Genomic DNA, 25,515 nt, shown 5'->3' with positions numbered 1-25,515 from the left:
TTAATGCTATAGAGTTTCCAGTCTAAATGCACATAAAAAGTGAAAAGGGGCCGGTGCAGTGACTCACTCCTGTAATCCCCGCACTTTGGGAGGCGAAAGTGGGCAGATTGCCCGAGGTCAGGAGTTTGAGACTAGCTAAAATGGCAAAATCCTGTTTCTACTAAAAATACAAAATTTAGCCGGGCGTGATGGCAGGTGCCTGTAATCCCAGCTACTTGGGTTGCTGAGGCAGCAGAATGGCTTGAACCTAGGTTGGGGAGGTTGCAGCAAGCCGAGATCATGCCAATCGCTGGACTCCAGCCAGGTCGACAAGAGCAAAACTCCGTCTCTCTCTCTCTCACACACACACACACACATACACACACACACACACACACACATACACACACACACACATACACACACACACACAAATGTGAAAGGTAGGAAGGCTGTTGTTCATTTGCTGTTTTAGGTATTTTGCTCACCTACAGTTCAAAGTTATTAAGAAGCTGAAAATAAAGTACCTGGTTATGTGTGGAAAAACTTTTGGCTAAAAGGTGAGATGAACTAGGCCTAGAAGGTCGGATTCATGTGAAATTAAAAGGCAACAAAAGCCAGAACTTAGTTTTTTAAAAAGCTAAAATGCTAAACACAATTCCACTTGCTAAAATACAAAACCTGGGCCGGGCGCGGTGGCTCACGCCTGTAATCCCAGCACGTTGGGAGGCCGAGGCGGGTGGATCATGAGGTCAAGCTATGGAGACCATTCCTGGTCAACATGGTTAAACCCCCGTCTCTACTAAAAATACAAAAAATTAGCTGGGCATGGTGGTGCGTGCCTGTAGTCCCAGATACTTGGGATGCTGAGGCAGGAGAATTGCTTGAACCCAGGAGGCGGAGGTTGCGGTGAGCCGAGATCGCGCCATTGCACTCCAGCCTGGGTAACAAGAGCGAAACTCCGTCTCAAAACAAACAAACAAACAAACAAACAAACAAAACCTAGAATCATTTCAGTTTCTTCTGCAAAATGAATTGGAGAGAGTAGGATTGAACCACGCACGCTCTTTCAGGCCTTTCAGCGCTAACATCCTGGGATATTACACCAGGTTCAAGATACCAGCTTGCGGAAAGAGCTGCTAAACTTGATGACATGAACTCTTTGCACGATATTCGACCGCTATCTTTCCCTTCACCAGCTCTTTTAAGGCTGCACATATATCGGATTCATGTGAGAGTCCTTACAAGTTAGTATAACGTCGGGCCCCGAGGAGGCGCCCAATAAATGTTGGCACTGCAGGGCCAGATCCGGAGTTCCAGTTCAGAACCCAGCAGAGGTCAGACTCCCTCCCTGCTTCCGGCCCCACACCGCACCCACTCACTCCCCCCAGTATCAAGTCTAAACTGGGGCCTGCGCAGTGATTGGCCGCGCGGGTCTCACTGCGGAGGAACTTGGCTTGCTCCAATCATCTGTGACAGACACCTGCAGACAGCGCCCTTAACAGAATTAGGGTCAGGCTGGTACCAAACCCCCACGAAAGCCAGGCATTGCCTCAAAGTAGATGCGAACCGTTAAATCTTCCAGGACTCCGAAGGAGTCGGAACCCTCCGATCCCCAGCAAAACTTATTCCCCTCTTCCTCCCACAGTGTCTTGTTGCCAGAGCAACTGTGGGCGTCACCAATCTGATGGCGGAAACAGAACAAAAAGAGTACACGTCTCCAGCTCATTGATAGGGCTATTGCGCAGACGCAATAACTTTTCCGAGTTGTAGTTTGTTCTGTTGATGCAGTCTGCGTCTGCGCATCAGTTGTTACGCGCCCTGGCCTACCTCAGCGCCTGCGCAAACAGGGCACGCCAGAGAGGGCGGAGCTAGGCCACGACGGTGCGCACGCGCAAATAATACATCCGGTGTGGTCGTCTGGTCTTCATCCGAGTATCTTGTGTGCAGTCATGTCGGCGTCGGTAGTGTCAGTCATTTCGCGGTTCTTAGAAGAGTACTTGAGCTCTACTCCGCAGCGTCTGAAGTTGCTGGACGCGTACCTGCTGTATATACTGCTGACCGGGGCGCTGCAATTCGGTTACTGTCTCCTCGTGGGGACCTTCCCCTTCAACTCTTTTCTCTCGGGCTTCATCTCTTGTGTGGGGAGTTTCATCCTAGCGGGTAATGGTTCTATAAGTAATCGTAATAATAATGTGTTCTTTTGGTGTGCTGCTTTTGTTCTCATAGTACTCTATATGAGACCACTGCCCTTTGAAGTTCTGAGAAGAGCCTACATTGCCCTTTTTGTGGATGGGGAAATTGAGGCCCAGAAGGGTTGGATCATATGCATAATACCAAATGGCTGCGTAGAAGTTGGACTTAAATGTATAAGCAAACCACCTTCATGCTGCTATTCCACCGGGTGATCCACTTAATATTGGTCAGGGGAAAACCCTATTCCAGCTTTAATTAGGTTTAACCCAACTCTAAAACTAATAGACTTTTCAAATGAAAAACCCAACCTTGAATCATCTCTCTCATCTTGGCCTTATCACCAGCAATCTCCGGTGAGATATTTCAGTGAAAGTGCAGATAATATAAATTCTGGTGCTTTTCTTGTTTAATAATCCTTTGCTTGATTTTGCCTTTAGCTGCTACTTTTTTATTGTTGAGGAAGCTGTTATTTCACTCTCCTGAACCGGTTTTTGTTCATATAATTCTCTCTCTCTCTCTCTCTTTTTTTTTTTTTTTTTTTGAGAGAGAGTCTTGCTCTGTCGTCAAGGCTGGAATGCAGTGGCGTGATCTCGACTCACTGCAACCTCCGCCTCCTGGGTTCAAGCGATTCTCCTGCCTCAGCCTCCCGAGTAGCTGGGACTACAGGTGCCCGCCACCACTCCCAGCTAATTTTTTGTATTTTTAGTAGAGACAGGGTTTCACTATGTTGGCCAGGCTGGTCTCGAACTCCTGACCTCGTGATCTGCCTGCCTCGGCCTTCCGAAGTGCTGGGATTACAGACTTGAGCCACTGCGCCCAGCCTGTTCAACTAATTCTATTTTAGCCCTATTTTTCCTTTTGATTCCAGGGTTTGGTAACCTTGTAAATGGCCATATTTATCGAGAACTGTCTCCATCAAGTTTTGTCAGAATCTGACTGTTCTTGCCCAAGGGGGATTCAGTAAATACCAAAAACAGGTGTGGCCTCTGTCGCTGGTATCACCTGCTACTTTGAAAACATGTCATCATTCATGGTTTCTTTTCAATGTGATCATCAGTCAGGTCATCAGTTGTATTTTCATGAGGTATTATGGTAAAAGCTTTGGGGATACATCAGGCACATGTTCTTTGTCCTCAAAGAGTTTACAGTCTAGTTGGGTTACAGACAAAATACAGCAATGGAATTGTCTGGCAGCTTGGCACAGTGGCTCATACCTGTAATCCCAGCACTTTTGGAGGCCAAGACAGGCAGATCACTTGAGGTCAGGAGCTCGAGACCAGCTTGGCCAACATGGTTAAACCCTGTCTCTACTGGAAATACAAAAATTAGCTGGGCATGGTGGCACATGCCTGTGATTCCAGCTCCTTGGGAGGCTGAGGCAGGAGAGTCGCTTGAACCCAGGAGGTGGAGGTTGCGGTGAGCTGAGATCGCACCATTGCACTCCAGCCTGGGCAACAAGAGTGAAACTCTGTTTAAAAAAAAAAAAAAAAAAAAACTGTCTGGAGACAGTCATGCTGTTCTTAAAGTTACAGACCTATTGAGTGCTTTTTACATGTTTATATTGCTAGTTCTGACGCACCAGAGATACTTGTCAGAATTTAAAACAGACCTGAGGATCTAATGACGTGTACTAGCCTGATGTGGTGTTGCAGATTAGTCTGTTGATTGGATATTTAGTTACTATCTTTGACTTTTGTCCTAGATGATCAAGATCTGGTTGTCTGTGGTGGCATCCTTGCCTTCAGGATGTGTTAACCATCAGACCAGATACACTACCCTCTTTGCTCTAAGGATTCTTAGCCACCCACCTACCACCTTCTGCCACAGTACTATTCGTGACTAAGTGTTTTTATTAGCCAGCCTGGAGAAGGAACCTTGACGAGAACTTCTGATTAATTTTGTTTGATGTTTTTGTTTCCAGGTCTGGAAGAGTAGGAACAAGGCAGGGTCTGAAAGCTGATTTTAAAAAAGATGCCTCCTCCATGTAGAAGTCACCCTGCCTTCTTAAGCCTCTAGGGTTAAGAATGACTTTTCATGGATGCATTGAAGAATGTGGTTTGCTGAAGTATGGGCATGGACTAGCGTTACAGATTATCAGTGTAATAAAGCCAGAAGGTTTTTTGAGCAAATGACTTTAGCTTATGCAAAGACCTGTTTTTAGGACTGTTGTGGCTGAAATTGAATTGGCTAACTAGACTGCCTTTCTCCTCTCCGGTGCAAACTAGGTGACTTGTCATTGAAGAGAAACCTAGTAAAAGGGCATATTAATAACAGGGTCAATGAGGGGGATTAGGATTTCCAAATCTATTAGGTAACAGGTAACAGCTAGAGAAATGAAAGCAACTTCAGGAAAAGTAGTGTGTGATTTACACTTCTTTTGACAGCATTGACTTTTCCTAATTCTTGCCTCTTCTGCCACTTGTTAGACGAGATCATCAACTGGAGACTGGTTTTAATGGGAAATTTGGATGCTTTTCCTTTGTTTTGATTGTTGGCAAAGGTAGCTTGTTCCTTTTTATGGTGCTGGGGTTTCTAACTTTCCTGTGGAGTTTCCTGCTGGAAGAGAATGGAGGAGTCGAGTGAGCTGGAGAGAGGGAAATGTCAGAGATACTGTTTAAGGATTAGGTAGTGCTGAGTGCTAGATGTTTGAATGCCAGGCCAAGGAATTTGGATTTTTTTTTTAAGACAGAGTTCCACTTTTGTTGCCTAGACTGGAGTGCAATGGCGTGATCTTGGGTCACCGCAACATCCACCTTCTGGGTTCAGGTGTCTCTCTTGCCTTAGCCTCCCAAGTAGCTGGGATTACAGGCATGCACCACCATGCCTTACTAATTTTGTATTTTTTAGCAGTGATGGGGTTTCTCCATGTTGGTCAGGCCGGTCTTGAATTCCCAACGTCAGGTGATCCACCTGCCTCAGCCTCCAAAAGTGCTGGGATTACAGGCGTGAGCCACTGCGCGCAGCCAGGAATTCGGACTTTATCCTGTAGGTAATAGTAAAGCATCTGAGAATTTTTTTTAAAGAAAGGAAGAGATTTAAAATTGGTGTTAGCATGTAGGATGAATTGGAGGGAAATGTTCTGTAATTGTCCCTATTTTTTTTTTTGGCAGTCTATTCTGTTCCTTCTCCATGTGTTAGTTTAGCACGTGCTCTTTGGAAATTGACCAGTACCTTTTAAACCAATTTAGAATGCTACCAAATCTTTAAAAAGCCTGTTGTTATTGGGCCTAATATGGTATGAAAATGGTCTGTTTTCCTCTATTCCCTCATAGCTGAGATATCACGGTTTCAAGAAGGAACCAGAGGTAGAAAGTTGCCATTGAGAGATCTTTTTTTGGGGGGATAATTGGAGTATAATATATTGGCTTTAAAAGGACCTCAGAGGTCGAATATTTTTCTTATTTCAGACAGATTTCCAACATCCTCAGTAGCTGAGTGTTCATCTTGTAGTTAGGTATCTCTAGAGGAGGACATCTGTCCCTTTTTTAGAGTTATGTTCCAGTGTTGGCAACTCTTTTAGTTTCCTTTTTTGCCTGACTGAAAGCTGTGCTCATTTAAAGTGCTATTTAGGAGTCTTTAAGACTGTCCTCAAAATAAGTCTTTGGTCTTGAAACAAGTTTTTAAGTCATTTCCCAACTTTCATTTATTCTGTTCTCTAATCTATATGAAGTCATTTTGTCTTAAAAAATAGTTTTGTTTTTCCTAGTTTACAAATTCAAAACCAGTTTGAATCTGTAAGGCATGGAGACCTAGTCCAGAGATTTCTATGTCATGGGAGCTATTGGGCTGTTGTGAACTGGGGCTCAGCATTTCTTTTGGAATTATCCATCAGATCTGTGGGTCCTAATATTATCTCCCATAACTGTTATCTAAGAGATTGGAAGTTTGCCACTCGTGTGCCTGATAGTCGTGTTTCTAAATATCTTTCATGTCATTGCTACTTTTTCATCCTCTGTTTTAGCCTCTCAATATCTCTTATGTAGACTACTATAATCCTGGCTTTCTGGCCTCTGGTTCCCAGTCCATCTTCTATGTTTGCAGGCTTGATTCGACTTGCAAATCTGATTGTGTCACTCCCATGTACAACTTAATGTTTCCCAAAGTAAAATTAAAAATGTTTTCTTGACATACCGGCTCTTTCATGATCTGGCTTCCTTGCTGTCTGCAGCTTCATCTCTTGCCTCTGCCTCCTCTGTACTTTATGCTCCAACAGTATTGAGCTACTTGTCATTCTCTGAACACTCTGATGTCTCAAACTATTTGCCTTTGCTTGACTGTCTTCAAAATTCCTTCACATTTTAGATTTCTCAGCTCAAGTGCAATTTCCTTTTTGTCGTTGTTATTGTTTTTAAAGAGAACAAGGTCTTGTTATGTTGCCCAGGCTGGCCTCAAACTCTTGGGCTCAAGCAGTCCTCCTGCCTTAGCCTCCTGAGTAGCTAGGACGATAGGCATACACCATATGCCTGGCTTATTGCCCTTTAGAACCCTTCCCTGACTCTCCGGCAGGTTGAGGTCTTTCCCTCTATTACTACTTCACCTTGTATGTGTTTGTGAGAGAGATACGGCACTGTGCTGTATTTGCATGTCTGCCTTCCCTCTGGAAGGTGGGCCCTTGAGGGCAGGGACTATCTTCTCATCTCTGCATCCTCAGTGCTGAATACTGTATATGTTAAACGGTGAGCAGGCATATAGTCACGTCAGGAATACTGAGCAATTATATGCTAGATTCTCTGCCAGGGTACTGGGAATTCAACTGTGAAGCACACAGACATGGTTTCTGCTCTCACAGAGTTTGTAATGTAGTGGGAAATACAGACAAGTAAATACGGATATGTTGCTGGTAGAGAATTACTGGTGAGAGTGGGAACACGGTGTGCACCCAAGCCTGCCTAGTGGTCCTGCCATAATGCTTCTCTAATATATTCGCCTTCCCAAAATAGACTTCATAACTTAATCACTCTCTTATTTTTCCTCTTTTCCTTTATTCTTAGTTGTTTTTATTTTTTCACTAGAAACATAGAAGTAGTTAGGAATTCCTTCATCTTTTCACCAGTGAATCATAACAGATCATGTACTTCCATATCCAAACTCTCTGACTTACTTCTTATGATGGATGATGTGCCTCTTTCCTGTGAAAGTTCCATTTATACGGAGGATCCAGTCTTCCCTCGCTCACTCAGAAACTCCGCTTTTGCAATTATTCCTCCATTCTGTGTCATTAATTTCTGTTTCTCTCCTGAATCGTTCCCATCATAACAAACATGTTCTAATATTGTCCATTAAAAAAAACCCCATTTGACCACAGATATTCTCTAGCTACCATCCCATTTCCTTTCCATCATTACAGAATTTCTTGAAAGAGTAATGTTTCTACTTTGTCCCCTAACTATTCATTCCTTAACCTATTCTTGGTATTGGTCTGTCCTCACTGCTTCACTGAAACTACTCTTGCCGTTTTGCAATGTTTAGCCTTTAACATAGGTGTCAACTTTCTTCTGTGTAAAAGGAAAGTTTCTTCTTGAATGCAACACTTTCCTGCTTGTTCTGTCTCACCTCACTGGTTTTTGCTTTCTGCTGTTTGTGCTAGGCACTTCTCTGACTGAGAGCATAGTCCTAGATATCTTCACTTTGTATTTTTTTTAAATAGGTAAATATAAATAACACCTGTATACCTACAGCTACTGCTTTATATTTTTAGTTTTGAACTGTCCCCTGAATTCCAAATTAGTAAATCCAGTTGCCAACTTGACGTCTTCACTAGATGTCTGTTATGTACCTTGAACTTAACATGTCCAAGATCAAATCTGCTCATCCATCCATCTGCCTCTTCACCAGTTAGTACATAGTGTCAATGTTGGTTGTGTTTTTAAATGAAGACATTTAAGTGTCCCAGATCCCTTGATTTCTCTTTTATCTCCCACATCTGTTTCATCAGCAAGCTTTGTCTTCTCCAAAATACAGCCTATATATCTTCATTTCTGTTCGTTTTTATTACTATTACCCTGAGCTCTTTGGCTCCTAAGTAATTCTTCTGCTTCTTTTTAACCTTGCAAACCATTATACTATTCCAATGCTCTTAGAACTGAATCCATACTGTTTTCTGAGGCTTACTATGCCCTCAGGATTTGGCCCTTGCCCCCTTCCCCTTGATCTCTTTAGTCTTGTTAGTCTGTCCTTGTTGTGTTTAGAACATGTCGAGATTGTTCTTACTGTCTAGAATGCCTTCCCCCCAATTTTTCCGTGGTTGGTTCCTTTCAAATATTGGTTTTAAATAGCATCCTCTTAAAGAGGCCTTCTGCGATAATTGAATTAAAAAAAGCTTCCCAGTCACACTTTATTATCAGCAAGCTCTGTCTTCTCCATCTAATAGTCCCTGGTTTACTTGTTAACTTATTGATTATATATTTCTCTCCATAGGAGTGTAAGTTCCTTGAAAGCCAGACTGTTTTGTTTTGTGGCATATTCCTAGCACCTGAAACGATATCATGTAGTGGGTGTCTATTGAATATTTTGTGGAATAAATGGACATTTAAGGGGGTATAGTAAATCAGAATTGCTGAAATGGAACAGGCTGCTTGAGGAGGTAGTAAATTTTCATCTTTGGAAGTGCCCAGGGAGATACTGAAGGATCGTTTGTAGTGGAGCGTTTTGAACAGGCTTTCTTTGCCTTTTCTGTCACATCTGAGAGATGTGACACCCTTATCAGTAACACAGGCTCTGGAAAGTTGATAATTCTCCATCTGGAGATGGCTTACCAGATTCTGTAAGTGGTAAGTATACTTTGGAAAGCTTCCCACGTGTTTGTACAGCCTCCTTCAGCATGCCTACCCGCTACCACCTCTTGGGCATTGTATGTATCAAGTGGTGTGTTGGTGTTTATGACCTCTGAGGTCCTTTCCATCTTTGTGGGACTCTGATTCATAAGTTTCATTGAAATAATCTGGTTACCATGATAACGGTAATGATAACTCAATTTATTATTACCTTATCCACCTTCATGGGTAATTTTTCTTTTTTTCTCCCATATTTCCTCAAAACTCAATGCTGTATTCTCTACTGCAATAATGACAATAAATAGTTTTCTATTTCTCCAGACTTATTTTCTAGATTCTAACTGAAATGACAAGATAATTATGCATATATTTATATATAAATGATTTTACTTTTTTTATTGAGACAAGGTCTCGCTTTGTTTCCCAGGCTGGAGTGCAGTGGCATGACTGTGGCTCACTGCAGCCTGCAGCCTCTCTCCTGGGCTCTCGAAATCCTCCCTTCTCAGCCTCTTGAGTAGCTGGGACCATAGGTGCATGCCACCATGTGGCTAATTAAAACTTTTTTTTTTTTTTGGTAGAGACGAGATCTCCCTGTCTTTGCCAGGCTGGTCTCAAACTCCTGGGCTCAAGTGATTGTCCCATGTTGATTTCATAAAGTGTTGGGGTTACAGTTGTGAGTCACTGTCCCCTGGCCAAATGAAATAAGGAATGGGCTGGGTGTGGGGGCTCACGTCTGTAGTCCCTGCACTTTGGCAAGTGGAGGCAAGAGGATTGCTGGGCAACGTAGGGAGACCTTGTCTTTACTAAAATAAGAAATTAGCTAGGCATGGTGGTGCATGACTGCCATCCCATCTCCTCGGGTGGCTGAAGTGGGAGGCTTGTTTGAGCCCAAGAGGTTGCGGGCAGCCATGATTGAGCCACTGCATTCCAGTCTATTCTTTTGAATAATTGCATGGGATTTCATTGGATGTCAGTAGTAGAGTTTAATTCCCTTGATGATGTTTAGACTGTTCTAATTTTTTTTTCAACTTTACAAACATGCTTTTAGAATGTCTCTGTTCTGTAAGATAAATTCCTTTGTCAAAAGGTAAAATCATTTAAAATATTAATGAATATTCCTAGTTGCTCTCCCAAATGGATGACGAATCTGTACCTTCTACAGCAGGGGTTTACTTGGTTACCCTGGCTTCAGTCATTGTCTTTAATATTTTGAAGGATCTGGGTACCTGAAAAGATCAGTGGTGCTTCCATGGTGTTTACATGTTTAAGAGTAATGAAAACTGTTGCCATGGTGACAGGCTCTGGTGAACTAGTTTGATCGTTTTCTGGCCTTTGGATTAGATTTCAATTTGTAGGTTGTTCTTGGTTGATGATGGGATGATGCTAGTCTGAAGTGAGTTTAGGTTTTCTTAAGCAGTGTAATTGTTTATCACAGGCATGAAGATATTTTGGAAGAGTGTATTCCTGGAACTACTTTTTTTTTTTTTTGGTGGGGGGGGTCACTGGTGACTGTAAGAGTGTGACAGTGGAGAGTTCTCATGAATTACATTACTAAGGTCTCCTGCCTTTTTTGAGACAAATAAGCAGCGGCTAGAACTTTGAGATCAAAGATAGTTTGTCGACAACTGTGAGGTCCTCATGAATGACTGTGCTAACTTTGTAAAGTCTGCTACCAGTTAAATGAATATTCTGTTAGAAAATAATTCACATTTTTAAAACTTTCTGTCATTCAGCCCAGACCCTTTGTTGTTGCCTCAAGTGCATCCCCATCTAGGTATAATTAGAAACTTAAATCAGGAGATAAGAGAGTGTTGTAGGTTTTTTGGTTACATATTTTTTTTTCTCTGAGAAAGCCTCTAGGTTTCAGTGTGACTCTGAGAAGTCATATTTTTTTTTCCCCTTCAACAGAGTGCAAAATTGAATCGTACAACTTGATGAATTTTTAAATTTACCAAATATTTTTAAATAACCAGTATCCAGATTGAGATACGGGGCCATTATTAGCACCATAGAAGCCTCCTTGCATTTTCCCAGTCACCCTCTCCCCGTGAAAGATAAAAACCAGTATCTTACCAGAGATTGGTTTTACCAAGTTCTAAGCTTTTTGTACATGGAATCATACAGATGGAGTCTCTCTCTGTCACTCCCGCTGGAGTGCAGTGTCACAGTCTCGGCCCGCCGCAGCCTCCACCTCCTGAGTTCAAGCAATTCTGCCTCAGTCTCCTGAGTAGCTGGGACTACAGCCCAGCTAATTTTTGTATTTTTAGGATTTCACAATGTTGGCCAGGCTGGTCTCGAACTCCTGAGCTCAGGTGATCTGCCTGCTTTAGCCTCCCAAAGTGCTGGGATTACAGGTGTGAACCATTGCATCTGGCCGACATCCTGCTTTCACTTCTTTTGGTTATGTACCCAGAAGTGGAATTGCTGGATCATATGGTAATTCTGTTTTTATTTTTTCTGAGGAAACTCCATACTGGTTTTCAAAGTGGCTACTCTATTTAATTTTCCCACCATTAGTGCACAAATGTTCCAATTTCCCTGCATTCTTGCCAACTCTTTTTTTTTTTTTTTGATTCTAGTCATCCTAATAGCTGTGAGGTGATATCTCATTGTAATTTTGATTTGTATTTCCCTAGTGATTAGAGATGTTGAGCATCTTTTCATATGCTTGTTGGCCATTCTTATATCTTCTCTGGGGAAATGACTATTCAAGTCCTTTGCCCATTTTAAAATCTGGTTATTATTTTGTTGTTGTTGCATTGTAGGAGTATTTAATATATTCTGCTATTAACCCTTTATCAGATATGTGATTTGCAAATGTTTTTTCCCATTCGTAGGTTGCCTTTTCACTCTGTTGTGCTGTTCGTTGTACATTTATTGTGCGCAGAAGTTTTAAATTTGGATATAGTCCAATTTATCTACTTTTACGTTTGTTGACTGTACTTTCGGTGTTGTATCCAATAAATCATTGCTGAATCCAGTGCCATAAAGCTTTTGCTCTGTTTTCTTCTAAGAGTTTTTTAGTTTTTGGTGTTAGGTTTAGGTTTTTGATACATTTTGAGTTACTTTTTGTATAAGGTAGGGAGTCCAGCTTCATTCTTTTGCCTGTGGATATCGTTTTCCCAAGGTCAATGATTGAGAAGACTGTTGGTACCCCATTGGGTGGTTTTGGCACTTTGGTTGAAAATAATTTGATTTTGTATGCAAGTGTTTTTGTGCACTTCTTAAAAAACAAAATAATTATATTCTTTTTTTTTAACTGTAGTAAATGTCTTTTTAAAAGAAACTTATAATGGAAAACATGAATCATTATCCATAAGTAGAAGGTCATGCTAAAAATACCATGGAGCTGGGAAGATGTGTTCACCCATGCCTGTGGTCCCAGCTGCTTGGGAGGCTGAAGTGGGAGGATCGCTTGGGTTCCAGTCTAGCCTGGACAGCATAACAAAACCCTATCTCCTGCTGAGTTCCCAGTGGCTCTGTGTGCTGCATCCCAGAACATTCCTCATCTAATTGAGAGGGTACATTTGTTCCCCCAACAGATAGACTCTGCTTTGTGGTCTCTGTGTGGGAGCTGGGCTTTTCTGGCTTTAGCTTCCTCTGGGTGACCTACTGGGTTCCTGCTGATTTGGCCAGCCAGTGTGTATTTTTAATGTTTTGATTGTGTTGCCCAACTTACTCGTGCAATTCATCCATTTTTATGTGTAACAGAAGTTCTTTTTCATTGCTATATAATATTCTTTTGTTTGCATATGCCATAATTTATCCATTTTACTGTTGATAGACATTTAGATTGTTTCCAGTTTGGGGCTGTCTGGGTATCATTTCTGTATATGCCTTTTGATGTATGTATGTATTCATTTCTGTTACAGTAGATTTGTTGGGTCCTAGGGTATGTCTGTGTTCATTAGCAGTCATATTTGTTTTATACTTCCATATAATCATTTTGTGTTTTCCTTCTTGTACAGTGTGCCTGAGAATACAGATTAACCCACAGAACAAAGCGGACTTCCAAGGCATCTCCCCAGAGCGCGCCTTTGCTGATTTTCTCTTTGCCAGCACCATCCTGCACCTTGTTGTCATGAACTTTGTTGGCTGAATCATTCCCATTTACTTAATTGAGGAGCAGGAGACTGAAAGAATGTAAGTGATTATCATAGTCCTTGTCCTATGATGTTGATTTTAGAAAGAGAAATTGGATGGGACTGGTTTTGAACATGGTTGGCAAGGCTCCCGTACTGCTATTGACATTTGCAGAATTTTCCGTTGGTCTTCAAAGTATTCATTAATATCATCATAATTCATCAGTGCTACCGCTCTTGGTCATTGCCTTGTCTTCTCATTGTTCTTCAAATCGTTAAGATAAAAGAAAATTAGTGTTTGTAGCTAGTACAATAATTTCTGCACCAGTAACTCCATGAAAATAACTTAGAAATTTTGGAAGAGACATAAATGGTAGGTTTTTTTTTTTTTTTTCTGATTTTGATCTCAGATGACTTTAAATGCTGGGCCATTGTTTTCATAGCACTTAACATTTGATAGCATCCAGTGTATGTTGAATAAATGACTGTGGGCATTTGGTAACATGTGCCTTAAAGTAGAAATAAATGGGGAAATTGGGTTAACTTGGGTAAAGACTTTAAAATACAAGATGGGATGCTGTTTGATTCATTTACTATTTTCCTTTTTTTTTTTTTTTTTTTTTTAAGCAGTAGAATTCTTTCTCCCCTCTCCCAAACTCTTATAAAAAGAATCTCGTTATATCAAGCAGAAGTAGAATTGAGTTGTTTTGATGGACAAAAATTGAAAAGCCGTCTCTGCCTGACCTTACCTTTCATGTATGGTATGCCCTCCTCTGTATCCCTCCCTCCCAAGCAGAGTTCTAAAGCTCTAATAAATATATGGGTGTTTTCCATATTGTATGTCAAGACTGTTACTTTACTTTATATATGAGAAAACAGAGGCCTAGAACAATCCTTTGGCCTTTCCTGGCCATATAGTTAATTGTTTGCAGTGAAGTGCCCTAGTCTAACGGTGTTCTTGGCCAGTGCTGCTTCCAGTATCCCATGTAGCTTACTGATGAATGCATGCAGTCTTTGCCTTTGCATTGCAAAATTTAATGTTCTGGGTGGTAGAGAAAAGAGAACCTTAGGAAATCTCATCTTATTTGGGGGAAGGATATTCCAGGATAAACCTCTTCCTGTCACCACTTGGGAAGCTGTCATTTTTATACTAATTAGCAGAAATCTAGTACAAGAGTTAGAGCATCTATGTGCAAAGTGGATGCAATAATGTGACAATGACTCTACTTCATTTTCTGACATGAATTAGTCATTTAATTATAAGGTGTTACATAAATCCTTTCCTTTGATACTGCCTCAAAAACAGTTCTGTTAGTTCAGGTAAAGCACCATTTTGGTAGTGGTAAGTTGACAGAGAGGTTTATTTCCGTGAAAAGTTTAAGAACCACTTTGTTCTGTTATTTTAATACAATTTAACTCCTTGGAGACCTGATTAAGACCTGAGTTGTCCTCTTCCTTCCCTTATTCCCTCCCCTTCTATGTGCCAGCCAATGTCTTCTTGTTGGGAATATAAAGAATATTGTTGGCTGGGCACGGTGGCTCATGCTCATAATCCCAGCACTTTGGGAAGCTTAGGTGGGCAGATTGCTTGAGCTCAAGAATTTGAGACCAGCCTCAGGAACATAGCAAGACCTTATCTCAGAAAAAACAAAACAAAACTCTGGCTTCTGTCTTCAAGATATGTACAGTCTAGTAGGGGAAAAGATGTAAACATAACAGTTAAAATACAGCCCAGTGAGGGCCTCACTAAAGGTGTGAACAAAGTGTTGCAAAAATCCGGAGAAGAGAGCAGCCATGCCATCTGGGAGCAGGGACAGCAGATGAGTTATCTGACCAATGGATAACAGCTATTGCCAGTTACCAAGTAACTGTTACCAGTGGATAACCTTGAATGCAGGCAGAAGACTGACCCTCCCATATTGACCTTCTTATGCTTGCAAATATGAGTAACTCTTGGGCTTCCTGATAGAGCCTTCTGGAAAGGTCATAAGTCTTCTGATTGCTTACTTTAGATTTCTGAAGTTCTTTTTTTCTAGATGAGTTATGATGTGTACATAGCAAGGGGACAGAGCAAACATTTCAAGGATGTTTTCTAGGCTTAGGGAGATACCAAATCATGGAAAATTATTTCTTAGGGCTGTCATGATTGGAAGATGACTCTATTGCAGAGAGCTTAGTATTTCAAAATTATGACAAAAGTAGAGACAAAAAAGCAGTCTCAGCAGAAACTCTGTACTGCAGACCATATTAACAACCTAGGACCACCTGTTCAGCTGAGAATTATGGGCCCAAGGCATAGCAAAATCTTCAATCCCAGATTGCAGTGTTAAATCATTCTATGGAGAGTATGTTCATAGAAAAATCCTTCTCGGCCGGGCGCGGTGGCTCAAGCCTGTAATCCCAGCACTTTGGGAGGCCGAGGCGGGTGGATCACGAGGTCAAGAGATCGAGACCATCGTGGTCAACATGGTGAAACCCCGTCTCTACTAAAAATACAAAAAATTAGCTGGGCATGGTGGTGCGTGCCTGTAATCCCAGCTACTCAGGAGGCTGAGGCAGGAGAATTGCCTGAACCCAGGAGGTGGAGGTTGCGGTGAGCCGAGATCGCACCATTGCACTCCAGCCTGGGTAACAAGAGCGAAACTCCGTCTCAGAAAAATCCTTCTCTGGGGGGGATTGTCCAGATTGTTTTTCATAGGGAGCCTTCATTTGACATACACTTCACTGTCCTGCTCTCAGTTTTTAAAAATATACATTTATTTGCTCCTTTTATGTGCTTCTAACTCAGCTATATGTGCAGTGTGCCACAGCACTTTAAACATAGTTCCAAGTAAATTCTCTATTTATACGAGCTCAGAAGGTAGAACAAAGCAGATTGAACATCTTCATATTTTCCAACCAAGTTGAGAATTTGATATTAAAAAAATAAACATCTATAATGTAGCTGATCTTACGTGAATTCGGGGGTGACATTTAAAACCAGTAACTACTCTGAAAAAGGCAGATCAAAAGAAAATGGCATTGGGTTAAAAAAAATAAATAAATGAAGGGGAAGTAAGGAATTTAACAGATAATGAGTGCTCAGTGTGTGCTATGCTTTAAGTAACTTCTCATTCTGTATCATTTTATTTTCAAAATAATTTCACGAGGATAGGCTTGCTGTTCTCATTTACAGATGAGGAACTGAAGTTGAGAGAGCCTTGCTAGAAATCTTATAACTAATAAGTCTGACAATCCAGTTTGACTTTTTAAAAAAATCCTATTTTTATACCCTCTTTTTGCTCAAAGTTGTTTATAGTATTTGTCAATTGTAGAGTTAAATACCTGCATTCAAAAAGATAGCACAGGTGTTTTATCACTGCCTCACCTTATTACTTTCCTTTATTTACTTTTATTATGACAATTAAAAAAAGAAAAGTACAGATAATGTAACAAACACTCAGGTATCTACCATTTGGCGTGAACAGATTTTGAAGAGATTAAACAGATTCAACTCAGTTTCTTTTTGAATCTCTTTCTAGCCCCAGTTCCTTCCCTGTCCTGTTAAGACTTTTTGAACAGCCAGGACTAATGTAACACCTAGATCTATTAATACAGCCTTTTCCAAACTTCAGACTTGTGTCTCCTGAAAACATGTCCAAAGATGGAAGTTCAAGAAGCCCTATGATAAAACTATCAGTTGGCATTACTGGTCGTAGGTGGTGATCCAGGTGATCAAGAAAGACTCAGTATTTTTATACAAATGAAAATACATAAGGAAAAATGCTCCCAGTGAGCTTCTGACCCGTAGAACACCTGAAATGATCAGTTTTTGGTATGTAGGCGGCAGCAAATTTTTGAATGAGTGCATGACAGAAAGAAGCTCAGTGGATTTCAGTATTTAAAAATTTATATACTTTAGTTTTTCCATGTTTCTTTGTGTGTGTGGTGTTTTTTTTTTTTTGAGACGGAGTCTTTCTTGCTGAGGCTTGAGTGCAGTGGTGCTGTCTCAGCTCACTGCAGCCCCACCTCCTGGGTTCAAGCGATTCTCCTGCTTCAGCCTCCCTGAGTAGCTGGGTCTACAGGCACTCGCCACCACACCCGGCTTATTTTTTGTATTGTTAGTAGAGATAGGGTTTCACCATATCGGCCAGGCTGGTCTCTTGGTCAGGCTGGTCTCGAACTCCTGATCTCGTGATCCGCCCGCCTTGGCCTCCCAAAGGGCTGGGATTACAGGCGTGAACCACTGTGCCGGGCCTGTGAAATTCTTTTTAAAAGACTTTTAAGGCCGGGCACGGTGGCTCAAGCCTGTAATCCCAGCACTTTGGGAGGCCGAGGCGGGTGGATCACGAGGTCGAGAGATTGAGACCATCCTGGTCAACATGGTGAAACCCCGTCTCTACTAAAAATACAAAAAAATTAGCTGGGCATGGTGGCGCGTGACTGTAATCCCAGCTACTCAGGAGGCTGAGGCAGGAGAATTGCCTGAGCCCAGGAGGTGGAGGTTGCGGTGAGCCGAGATCGCGCCATTGCACTCCAGCCTGGGTAACAAGGGCGAAACTCCGTCTCAAAAAAAAAAAAAAAAAAAAAAAAGACTTTTAAAAAAAATTTAAAAATTCTTTTTAAAAGACTCTCAGTCCATCTCAGGTGTTTCGAAGGGTTATGAGGAAAAGAAGGACAGAACTGTATCGGATCACAGTTTGAGAATTAAAGTTCCTGATGAATTGGGCCCTGGATCAGAAGGAAGGGTGACTGGGCCCAAAGGGACAAACCCTTGCTTGAAAATGTGCTCAACTCCCAGGGAGATAGTCATCAAATGCCTGTGCCTTGTTAGCATTTTGTTTTTACAGTGGAGACCATTCTCCCACAAGTCTTAAAAAATTCAGTGTTTGATCCTAGCTGGAATAAGGGGGGTCCAGGCTTGGGCAGAACATTTTAAATGCTGACTGGCAGCACTGTTTACAAACATGAAATTGTGTTGGCTTTTCGAATTCAGTTAAAGTAGAGTAATCTAGAAATTACCTTTGGAAGGGGATATTGTTGTTATTCCGTAGGCTCTGCTGCCGCCTAGTGGATTGTATATTTCATGTGTTGAGAGACTACCACAAAGCTTAAGAGAAGTTGAGTTTGAGGGAAGAAGCCACTGACACCTGTGTCATAAAACCTCGCTTCTTTCTAGTCACTGGGGGGCAGCAGAGGTCCAAGTGGGTTTAGATGCTGGGTTGGGGGTTGCTTTACATTCTGGCCAGAAGTGGGCGATGTTGAGTTAGGAACAAAAGGGCACAGAACCCTAAAGTGGCCCTAGATTTTGTTGCACAGGGGAAGACCAACTGTGCGTACAGACCCTCGGGGTTCCCCTTTGTTTTCTTGTTTTAACTCGTCAGTTTGAGAGCTTCCTTTTTCAGTTTGTTCTACATCTTTTATTCTCAATGGTGACCTCCCACCAGCAATAAGCTTTAATTTTTTGTTGGTGGAGGGGCCCATTTAGTTTTTAATTCATTTTCTCTTTGCCTTTTCTACCTTGTATTGAATTATGTCCAGCCACCACATAAGCTCTCCCAAAGGGAACTGTCCTAAATTTGTAGGAATCTTCACAGGTAGGCACATCATAACTTTTTTCAACTCATTTCTCCCTGTTTGGAAGGTGAGATTAATTACATATGTATATATCATTAATATATATATAATAATACACATATATATATCTTTGTGTGATGGGGCCTTGCTATGCTGCCCACGCTGGGAACTCCTTGGGGACAGATGATCCCCCTGCCTCAGGCTCCCAAGTAGCTGGGCCTATAGGTGTGTCATAGTGTCTGGCTCTGAGATTAATTCTTTACCTTTTATTCTTAAAACTTTGAATCTACTTATTTTATTTGCTAAAAAGCACAAATTTTGACTCTGCCTGGTTATTGAACTATCTTTGGTCTATTTAAGGCTACCAAATAAAAAAAGAAAGAATATTGAAATAGATTTGTGTGTATGAGTTTCGTTGCTGCCCTAACTCCTTGGCTTATTTTCTCCATCCTCCCGGCTTCGATGACTCCTACTCCAAGCCATTCCCACTGCTCAGGTTGCATAGGAGCCTCTTCTCTGGGCCCTTAGTCTACCGCTTACTTCCAGTGCTGCACCACATTGTTATGAAACTGTTCATCCACTTTCTTCTCTCTCTCACTGGACTCTCAACTGTGAACAGTCACAATGCCTGTTAGTTAAATGAGTGTATGAATGAATAAACCTTTTTTTGAGACGAAGTCTTGCCCTGTCACCCAGGCTAGAGTGCAGTACTGCGATCTCAGCTCACTGCAACTTCGGCCTTTCAGGTTCAAGCGATTCTCCTGCCTCAGCCTGCTGAGTAACTGGGATTATAGGTGCGTACCACCACGCTGGCTAATTTTTGCTTTTTTTTTTCTTTCTTTTTCCACATTGAATTTTTGCAGATAATTTTTGTATTTTTAGTAACGATGGGGTTTTACAATGTTGGCCAGGATGGTCTCGATCTCTTGACCTCATGATCCTCCCACCTCGGCCTCCCAAAGTGCTGAGATTACAGGTGTGAGCCACTGTGCCTGGCCAATTAAACTGTTTTTAACTGCAAGAAAAATAATTATGTTATTAGTTACTTGGATGCTAAAACATGGAAAGTGCTATGAAAGAAAAAAAGCCTCATAGGAGAGGCTGTGGGTGGGGAAGAGCATGAGACAGGAAGTCAGAGGAGGGGCTGGGTACAGTGGCTCAGATCTGTAATCCCAGCACTTTGGGAAGCCAAGGTGGGTGGATCGCTTGAGCCCAAGAGTTTGAGACCAGCATGGGTGACATAGCAAGACCTTGTGTCTACCAAATATCAAGAGAATTAGCTGGGCGTGGTGGCATATGACTGTGGTCCCAGCTACTTTGAAGGCTTAGGTGGGAGGATCGCTTGAGCCTGGGAGGTCGAGGCTGCAGTGAACTGTGATCATGCTTGAGTGACAGAGTGAGACCCTGTCTCAAAAAAAAAAACAAAAACAAAAACAAAAAAAAAAACCCAAAACAATCAGAAGTCTTGTATTGTGGCCTTTTCTCTGTTAACTAGTTGAATGGACAAATAAACTTATCTCTGAGCCTCAGTTTTAAAATTGGCTTGGATGTTTATCAAAGTCCCTTGCCAGTGTTAATGCCTCTCAGCATAATTCTTGATGATTCTTTTGTGTTTGAGGAGGATTATACTGTTTTTGTGGATCCTCAGTTTGGCTTTGCTTTCCTTTTTTCCCTTAATTGTTGCTTTTTATTCATATTTTCAGATTCCCATTATCCATATAGGAGGTAGGAAGCTAAATGTGATTATTTATAACAAGATGCACATATTTGTATGAAACCTTTTACAAAAGTAAACATTTGTAAAATGTCTTATAGTTCCCACATTAACAGGCTTGCAAGATTTACATATATTCCACATATACATTTACATACATCAGCTTATGTGATTCTTCCTGCCTACCCTGTGATACGGAGGTAGACAAATAGTAGTATTCCCATTTTACACCTGAGGTAATTACACCTTGGTGAAACTTGGTGTCTCCAGGCCCTGGAACTAATAAGTGACTGAGGGAGGACTGGATAACAGACATTTGGACTCTAAACCTTTATATTCTTTCTTGTTATGATTAGGACTTTCAGATGATGACTTTATATACATCTCATGTTAGAGAGTTTTCACTAAAAATAGTAAACTTAAAAAAATTTTTGATTTTACATTTTTATCAGAGCCATCAGACTGGATGCTTTTCTTTTTAAAATGGGAAAAATTTGGGAGCAATTGTTGATAGGAAAGGATGAAGACAGCCTATCCCAAATGTTTCTGCATAGTTGGCCATACTTAATATGCTCCAGGAGAAATGGAGGAGAATGCAGGTCAGGAGACCTGACTTTATCTAGTGAGGTTGAACGTGGACCAGCACTGTCCAATAGAGCTTTCTGCAGTGTGGAAACATTCAGGGCCTGCATTACCCATTATGGTAACCACTAGCCACATGTGGTTACTGAACATTTGAAATGTGGCTAACGAACTGAACAATTTAATTTTTTTTTTTTTTTTTGGCGAACGAGTCTCACTCTGTCACCCAGGCTGGAGTGTGATGGTGCCATCTTGGCTCACTGCAACCTCCGCCTCCCAGGTTCAAACGATTCTCCTGCCTCAGCCTCCTGAGTAGCTGGGATTACAGACAGGTGCCACTGCACCCAGCTAAATTTTATATTTTTAGTGGAGACAGGGTTTCAACATTTTGGCCAGGCTGGTCTCGAACTCCTGACGTTGGGATTCACCCGCCTCGGCCTCCCAAAGTGCTGGAATTACAGGGGTGAGCCACCGCACATGGCCCAATTGAATTTTTAATTTAATTTTGATTAAATTTAAATAATCACCTATGGCTAGTGGCTGTGGTGTTTGACAGCACAGTTCTCGACAAATTTGTCAACACTGTCAGGTTACGGTTTTCTCATATCTGTAATGAGAAGGTTAGACAAGGTGATTTCTAAAACTCCTTTCATTTTTTAGAAATGTACAGTCTGTGCCCTCTAAAGCTACAGTGATTCAAATTGGGCTGTGAACCTAGAATTTCTGCAGAATGGTTTTTGATATACATTATTATTTCTAATTTCAGTTTTAATTGGGTGACTAGGATCCAGGATGAGATGAATTTGAAGGAAAATCAGTATTTCAACATATCTGCCCAGTGCTGGTGTCTGAATAGAGATATTGCTGGAGAAGAATACAGATTCCAAATAGAAATGACCCTGGCTGGCATTATCTTTTCTATCTATACAGAGTCATTATTTTTAACAGTTCTTTGTGTTATGCCTTACTTTCTTTTAAGATGATTAGAACAAACTGATTAAATGGCACTGTCTTTTCTGCTCAGGTGAAATAGACTGAAGTCACGCTAACTTTTCTCAGTAGGTGTCTTCCATTTTGCATGTCTTGATATCAGGGGAGGAGATTTTATTAGTCAGTTTCCTGAAACCTTTATGCCCTGGTTAACAGTTGAAACCATTCTTCCTAGCTGTTGAATAGTCAATTGTGTGAGCTAACATTTCAAAGAATCCTAGAACCTCTGCTTTTAGAATAATGTCTGGTAAATACATCTGCTTTAAAAGAGGGGAGCAGATCTTTGTAAATAGGATTTTCTGAAAACCTTTATCAAAGAGACTTTCATGAGTCAATTTTTGCCTTTCATGTGGATTAGCCTCAGTATCTTAGATTTAAATGTTTTAGTATCATAAAATCTTGAGACTTTGATTTTGTACTAAATTAGGATTTCTTTTATATTTCTGAAAGTGTCAAGGCTTTGTTCACTGAAAATGGCTTTATGCTCTAGTCCTCTCTCACCTTGGCCATTAGAACCTGTAATGTAGCTGGGCGCGGTGGCTCACGCCTGTAATCCCAGCACTTTGGGAGGCCAGGGAGGGTGGATCACCTGAGGTCAGGAGATCGAGACCAGTATGACCAACTGGTGAAACCCCGTCTCTACTAAAAATCCAAAAATTAGCTGGGCGTAGTGGCACACTCCTGTAATCCCAGCCACTTGGGAGGCTGAAGCCGGGGAAGTGCCTGAACCTGGGAGGCAGAGGTTGCAGTGAGCTGAGATCACACCATTGTATTCTAGCCTGGGCAACAAGAGCTAAATGCCATCTTGAAAAAAAAAAACCAAAAAACAAAAAACTAAAAGTGTAATGTTATATTGGTTCATAGTCTATTGCCAGAGAGTTTGCTTTAAGAAGTTTGAGGGGGGCCGGGCGCGGTGGCTCAAGCCTGTAATCCCAGCACTTTGGGAGGCCGAGGCGGGTGGATCACGAGGTCGAGAGATCGAGACCATCCTGGTCAACATGGTGAAACCCCGTCTCTACTAAAAATACAAAAAAAAATTAGCTGGGCATGATGGCACGTGCCTGTAATCCCAGCTACTCAGGAGGCTGAGGCAGGAGAATTGCCTGAGCCCGGGAGGCGGAGGTTGCGGTGAGCCGAGATCGCGCCATTGCACTCCAGCCCGGGTAACAAGAGCGAAACTCCGTCTCAAAAAAAAAAAAAAAAAAAAAAAAAAAAAAGTTTGATGGGGTGAATAGATGAATTTGAATATATCTGTTTGGTTTTGTTTGGCACTATGAACACCTTTTGCTCCCTGTTACTGCCTTTTCTTTTACATCTTGTAATTCCACTGATTCAGGAATGTTCTGCAGTTATGTAACATTTCTCTAAATACCATTGTTAGTGAAATAAAAGCATTCTGCCCCTTTAAGCTCTGATACCAGAATCTCTAGGTTACTTACTTGACTCAATATACCAAATAAAGTAGTGCCCTTTTACCTACTGAGGCAGCCCAGTTCTTCTGAAAGGTAGTATTTCCCAGCTTTTTTTGAGTCATGGCACACATAGGAGATTATAGTTTTTTTATTTTTATTTTTATTTTTTTTTTGAGACAGAGTCTTGCTCTGTTGCCAGGCTAGAGTGCAGTGGCGCAGTCTTGGCTCACTGCAACCCCCGCCTCCCGGGTTCAAGCGATTGTCCTGCCTCAGCCTCCCGAGTAGCTGAGACTACAGGCATGCACCACCATGCTCAGCTACTTTTTGTATTTTTAGTAGAGGCAGGCTTTCACCATGTTTGCCAGGAATGTCTCGATCTTTGATCTTGTGATCTGCCTGCCTCACCCTCCCTGGGATTACAGGCGTGAGCCACTGTGCTCAGCCGATTACAGTATTTTTATGGCACGCTGGGAAAATCAGTTGCTTATGGCTGGAGACATTGGAGCCCCTAGGGCCAGAGATCAATTTCTGACCAGACCCCTGCTGGAGTCCAATAGGTGGGAAGCTTGTGCTTTGAGGGACTAAAGGAAGCCTGTGTCTTTTGGTGAGGGTTCCACCTCACAACTTAGAAATCTCAGTTCTATTTGGTTCTGGCAGCAATGTAGCCACTTCTGTTGGGGTTATTCTTTCTTCACCTTTTGCTTGCCAAAAATAAAGTTATCTTTAAATGAAAGCTAAATTATTTCTTGTATTTTGGTCCTTTGTTATAGCTGAGATTGGAAATTTTTCTTTATTTTCTTTCTTGAATCCTTATTCCCTACCCTACCTCCCCTCCAATGGAAATCTGTGCTTTATAGCATTTTTGAATCAGAAAACCTCTTTAGGCTAAACTACAACCCTCTCACCTCAAAGAATTTGTGGGCCAGGGAAGTCAGAGTGACTTATGTGAAGTCCTGGAGCTAATTAATGGTAGAGCTGGGGTTAGAACACACGACTCCCAGTTCCTAGTCAGTTTTGCCTTGGTGTGCTTGAAATTCAGTTTTGAACATTAATTTGTCTGGATACTACTCCCATAAAATGTTCTGTGAAAAATACTTGCTTCTTTCCAGTTTTCCTTGCCTGGTTTAAATATTGTCCTGAGTTTAGTAACTCCATAACTGTCCTGTGGGTTAGATTTTAGATTGAAGGATTTGGGGCCCTGTCTGGAGTATCATAAGACTTTTAATCTTTGTTTTTTTTCTTTTAGGTTCACTCTTTGAATTTCCTGGATAAGAGTTCTAGAGATGGTAGCTTGTTGGGCACATGGATTTTCTTCAGATTTGCACTTACTGCTAGCTCCGATTTTTATGCAGGAGAAAAATCCAGAGTTCACTCTGTAGCAGAACAACTTTGTAACACACATGTATTAATCTAACCTCTGCCTTTCGTTAAATGTAACCTTTTGCCTTTGAAATTAAAGAACTCCATGCATCTCCTTATGCGTCTGGCTCTTTATTCTTTATTGGTATCAATCCGTTTTTTTCCCTTCAGTCCTCCTGCTGAGCTCTTTATGAGTTGGTATCTTACAGCTGTGGACCTACCTTGTTGTTTTCGTTAAGTGTATTTGAAGTTAATGGCAAAAGGCAATGCTGACAATCCTGGGAAATGGCAGTCCTTTGTCTTCTTCCTGGAGCAGGTATTCCTTTGCTAATCCTTCGATTGTTACAGGTGCTTCCACTCTTATGACACAGTGCATTCCTGGGACTGCATCATGAAGCACTTCGCTAGAAATTGAACTAAGTATGTGCTTCCACATTTACATGTTTCAACATGTTTTAGTGGTAAAAGTGAAATATGTTTCTCTTAGGCAATGTAAACAGTGTGAAAAATGGGGGTTATGTATGTGTTGACTTATAAGATGTAGTCTCTGAAGCACCTTCACAAATATTCTCTCATTTTATTCTTGCAATGATCTTAGGCATTCCTGTCCTCATTAGTTAGGTGAGGAAATTGAAACTCAGATTAGTACTTGCTTAAGATCAGAGTTCATGATGAATTTTGGGTGGAATGTAGGTCTGCTGGCTGAAGTCTGGGCATATCGATGTGTGCCATGCTGGCAGCCCTGTTTCCATCTTGGGTGCTGTTGGATTGCTATATATGGAGTGTAAGCTATGTTGAGAATTCCACTACTTAAATTTAGCTGACTACTGAGAATGATGATGAGTTGTGAGCTTCTCCGAATTGCCTGCACA

At 41.5% G+C, this 25,515-nt stretch overlaps 1 protein-coding gene across 1 annotated transcript; it reads left to right on the top strand.

Moving 5' to 3' along the window:
• Positions 1-1,864: 1,864 nt before the first annotated feature.
• Positions 1,865-24,762, top strand: DAD1 (defender against cell death 1). Its single transcript, XM_003924342.4, has 3 exons — positions 1,865-2,142; positions 12,917-13,091; positions 24,531-24,762. The coding sequence occupies exons 1-2, from the start codon at positions 1,932-1,934 to the stop codon at positions 13,045-13,047; spliced, it is 342 nt and encodes a 113-aa protein (XP_003924391.1). The 5' UTR covers positions 1,865-1,931; the 3' UTR covers positions 13,048-13,091; positions 24,531-24,762.
• Positions 24,763-25,515: the final 753 nt, after the last annotated feature.

This window comes from Saimiri boliviensis, chromosome 2, assembly GCF_048565385.1.
Source record: "Saimiri boliviensis isolate mSaiBol1 chromosome 2, mSaiBol1.pri, whole genome shotgun sequence".
Taxonomy (NCBI): Eukaryota; Metazoa; Chordata; class Mammalia; order Primates; family Cebidae; genus Saimiri; species Saimiri boliviensis.
This window is presented reverse-complemented; position numbering and strand designations above follow the sequence as displayed.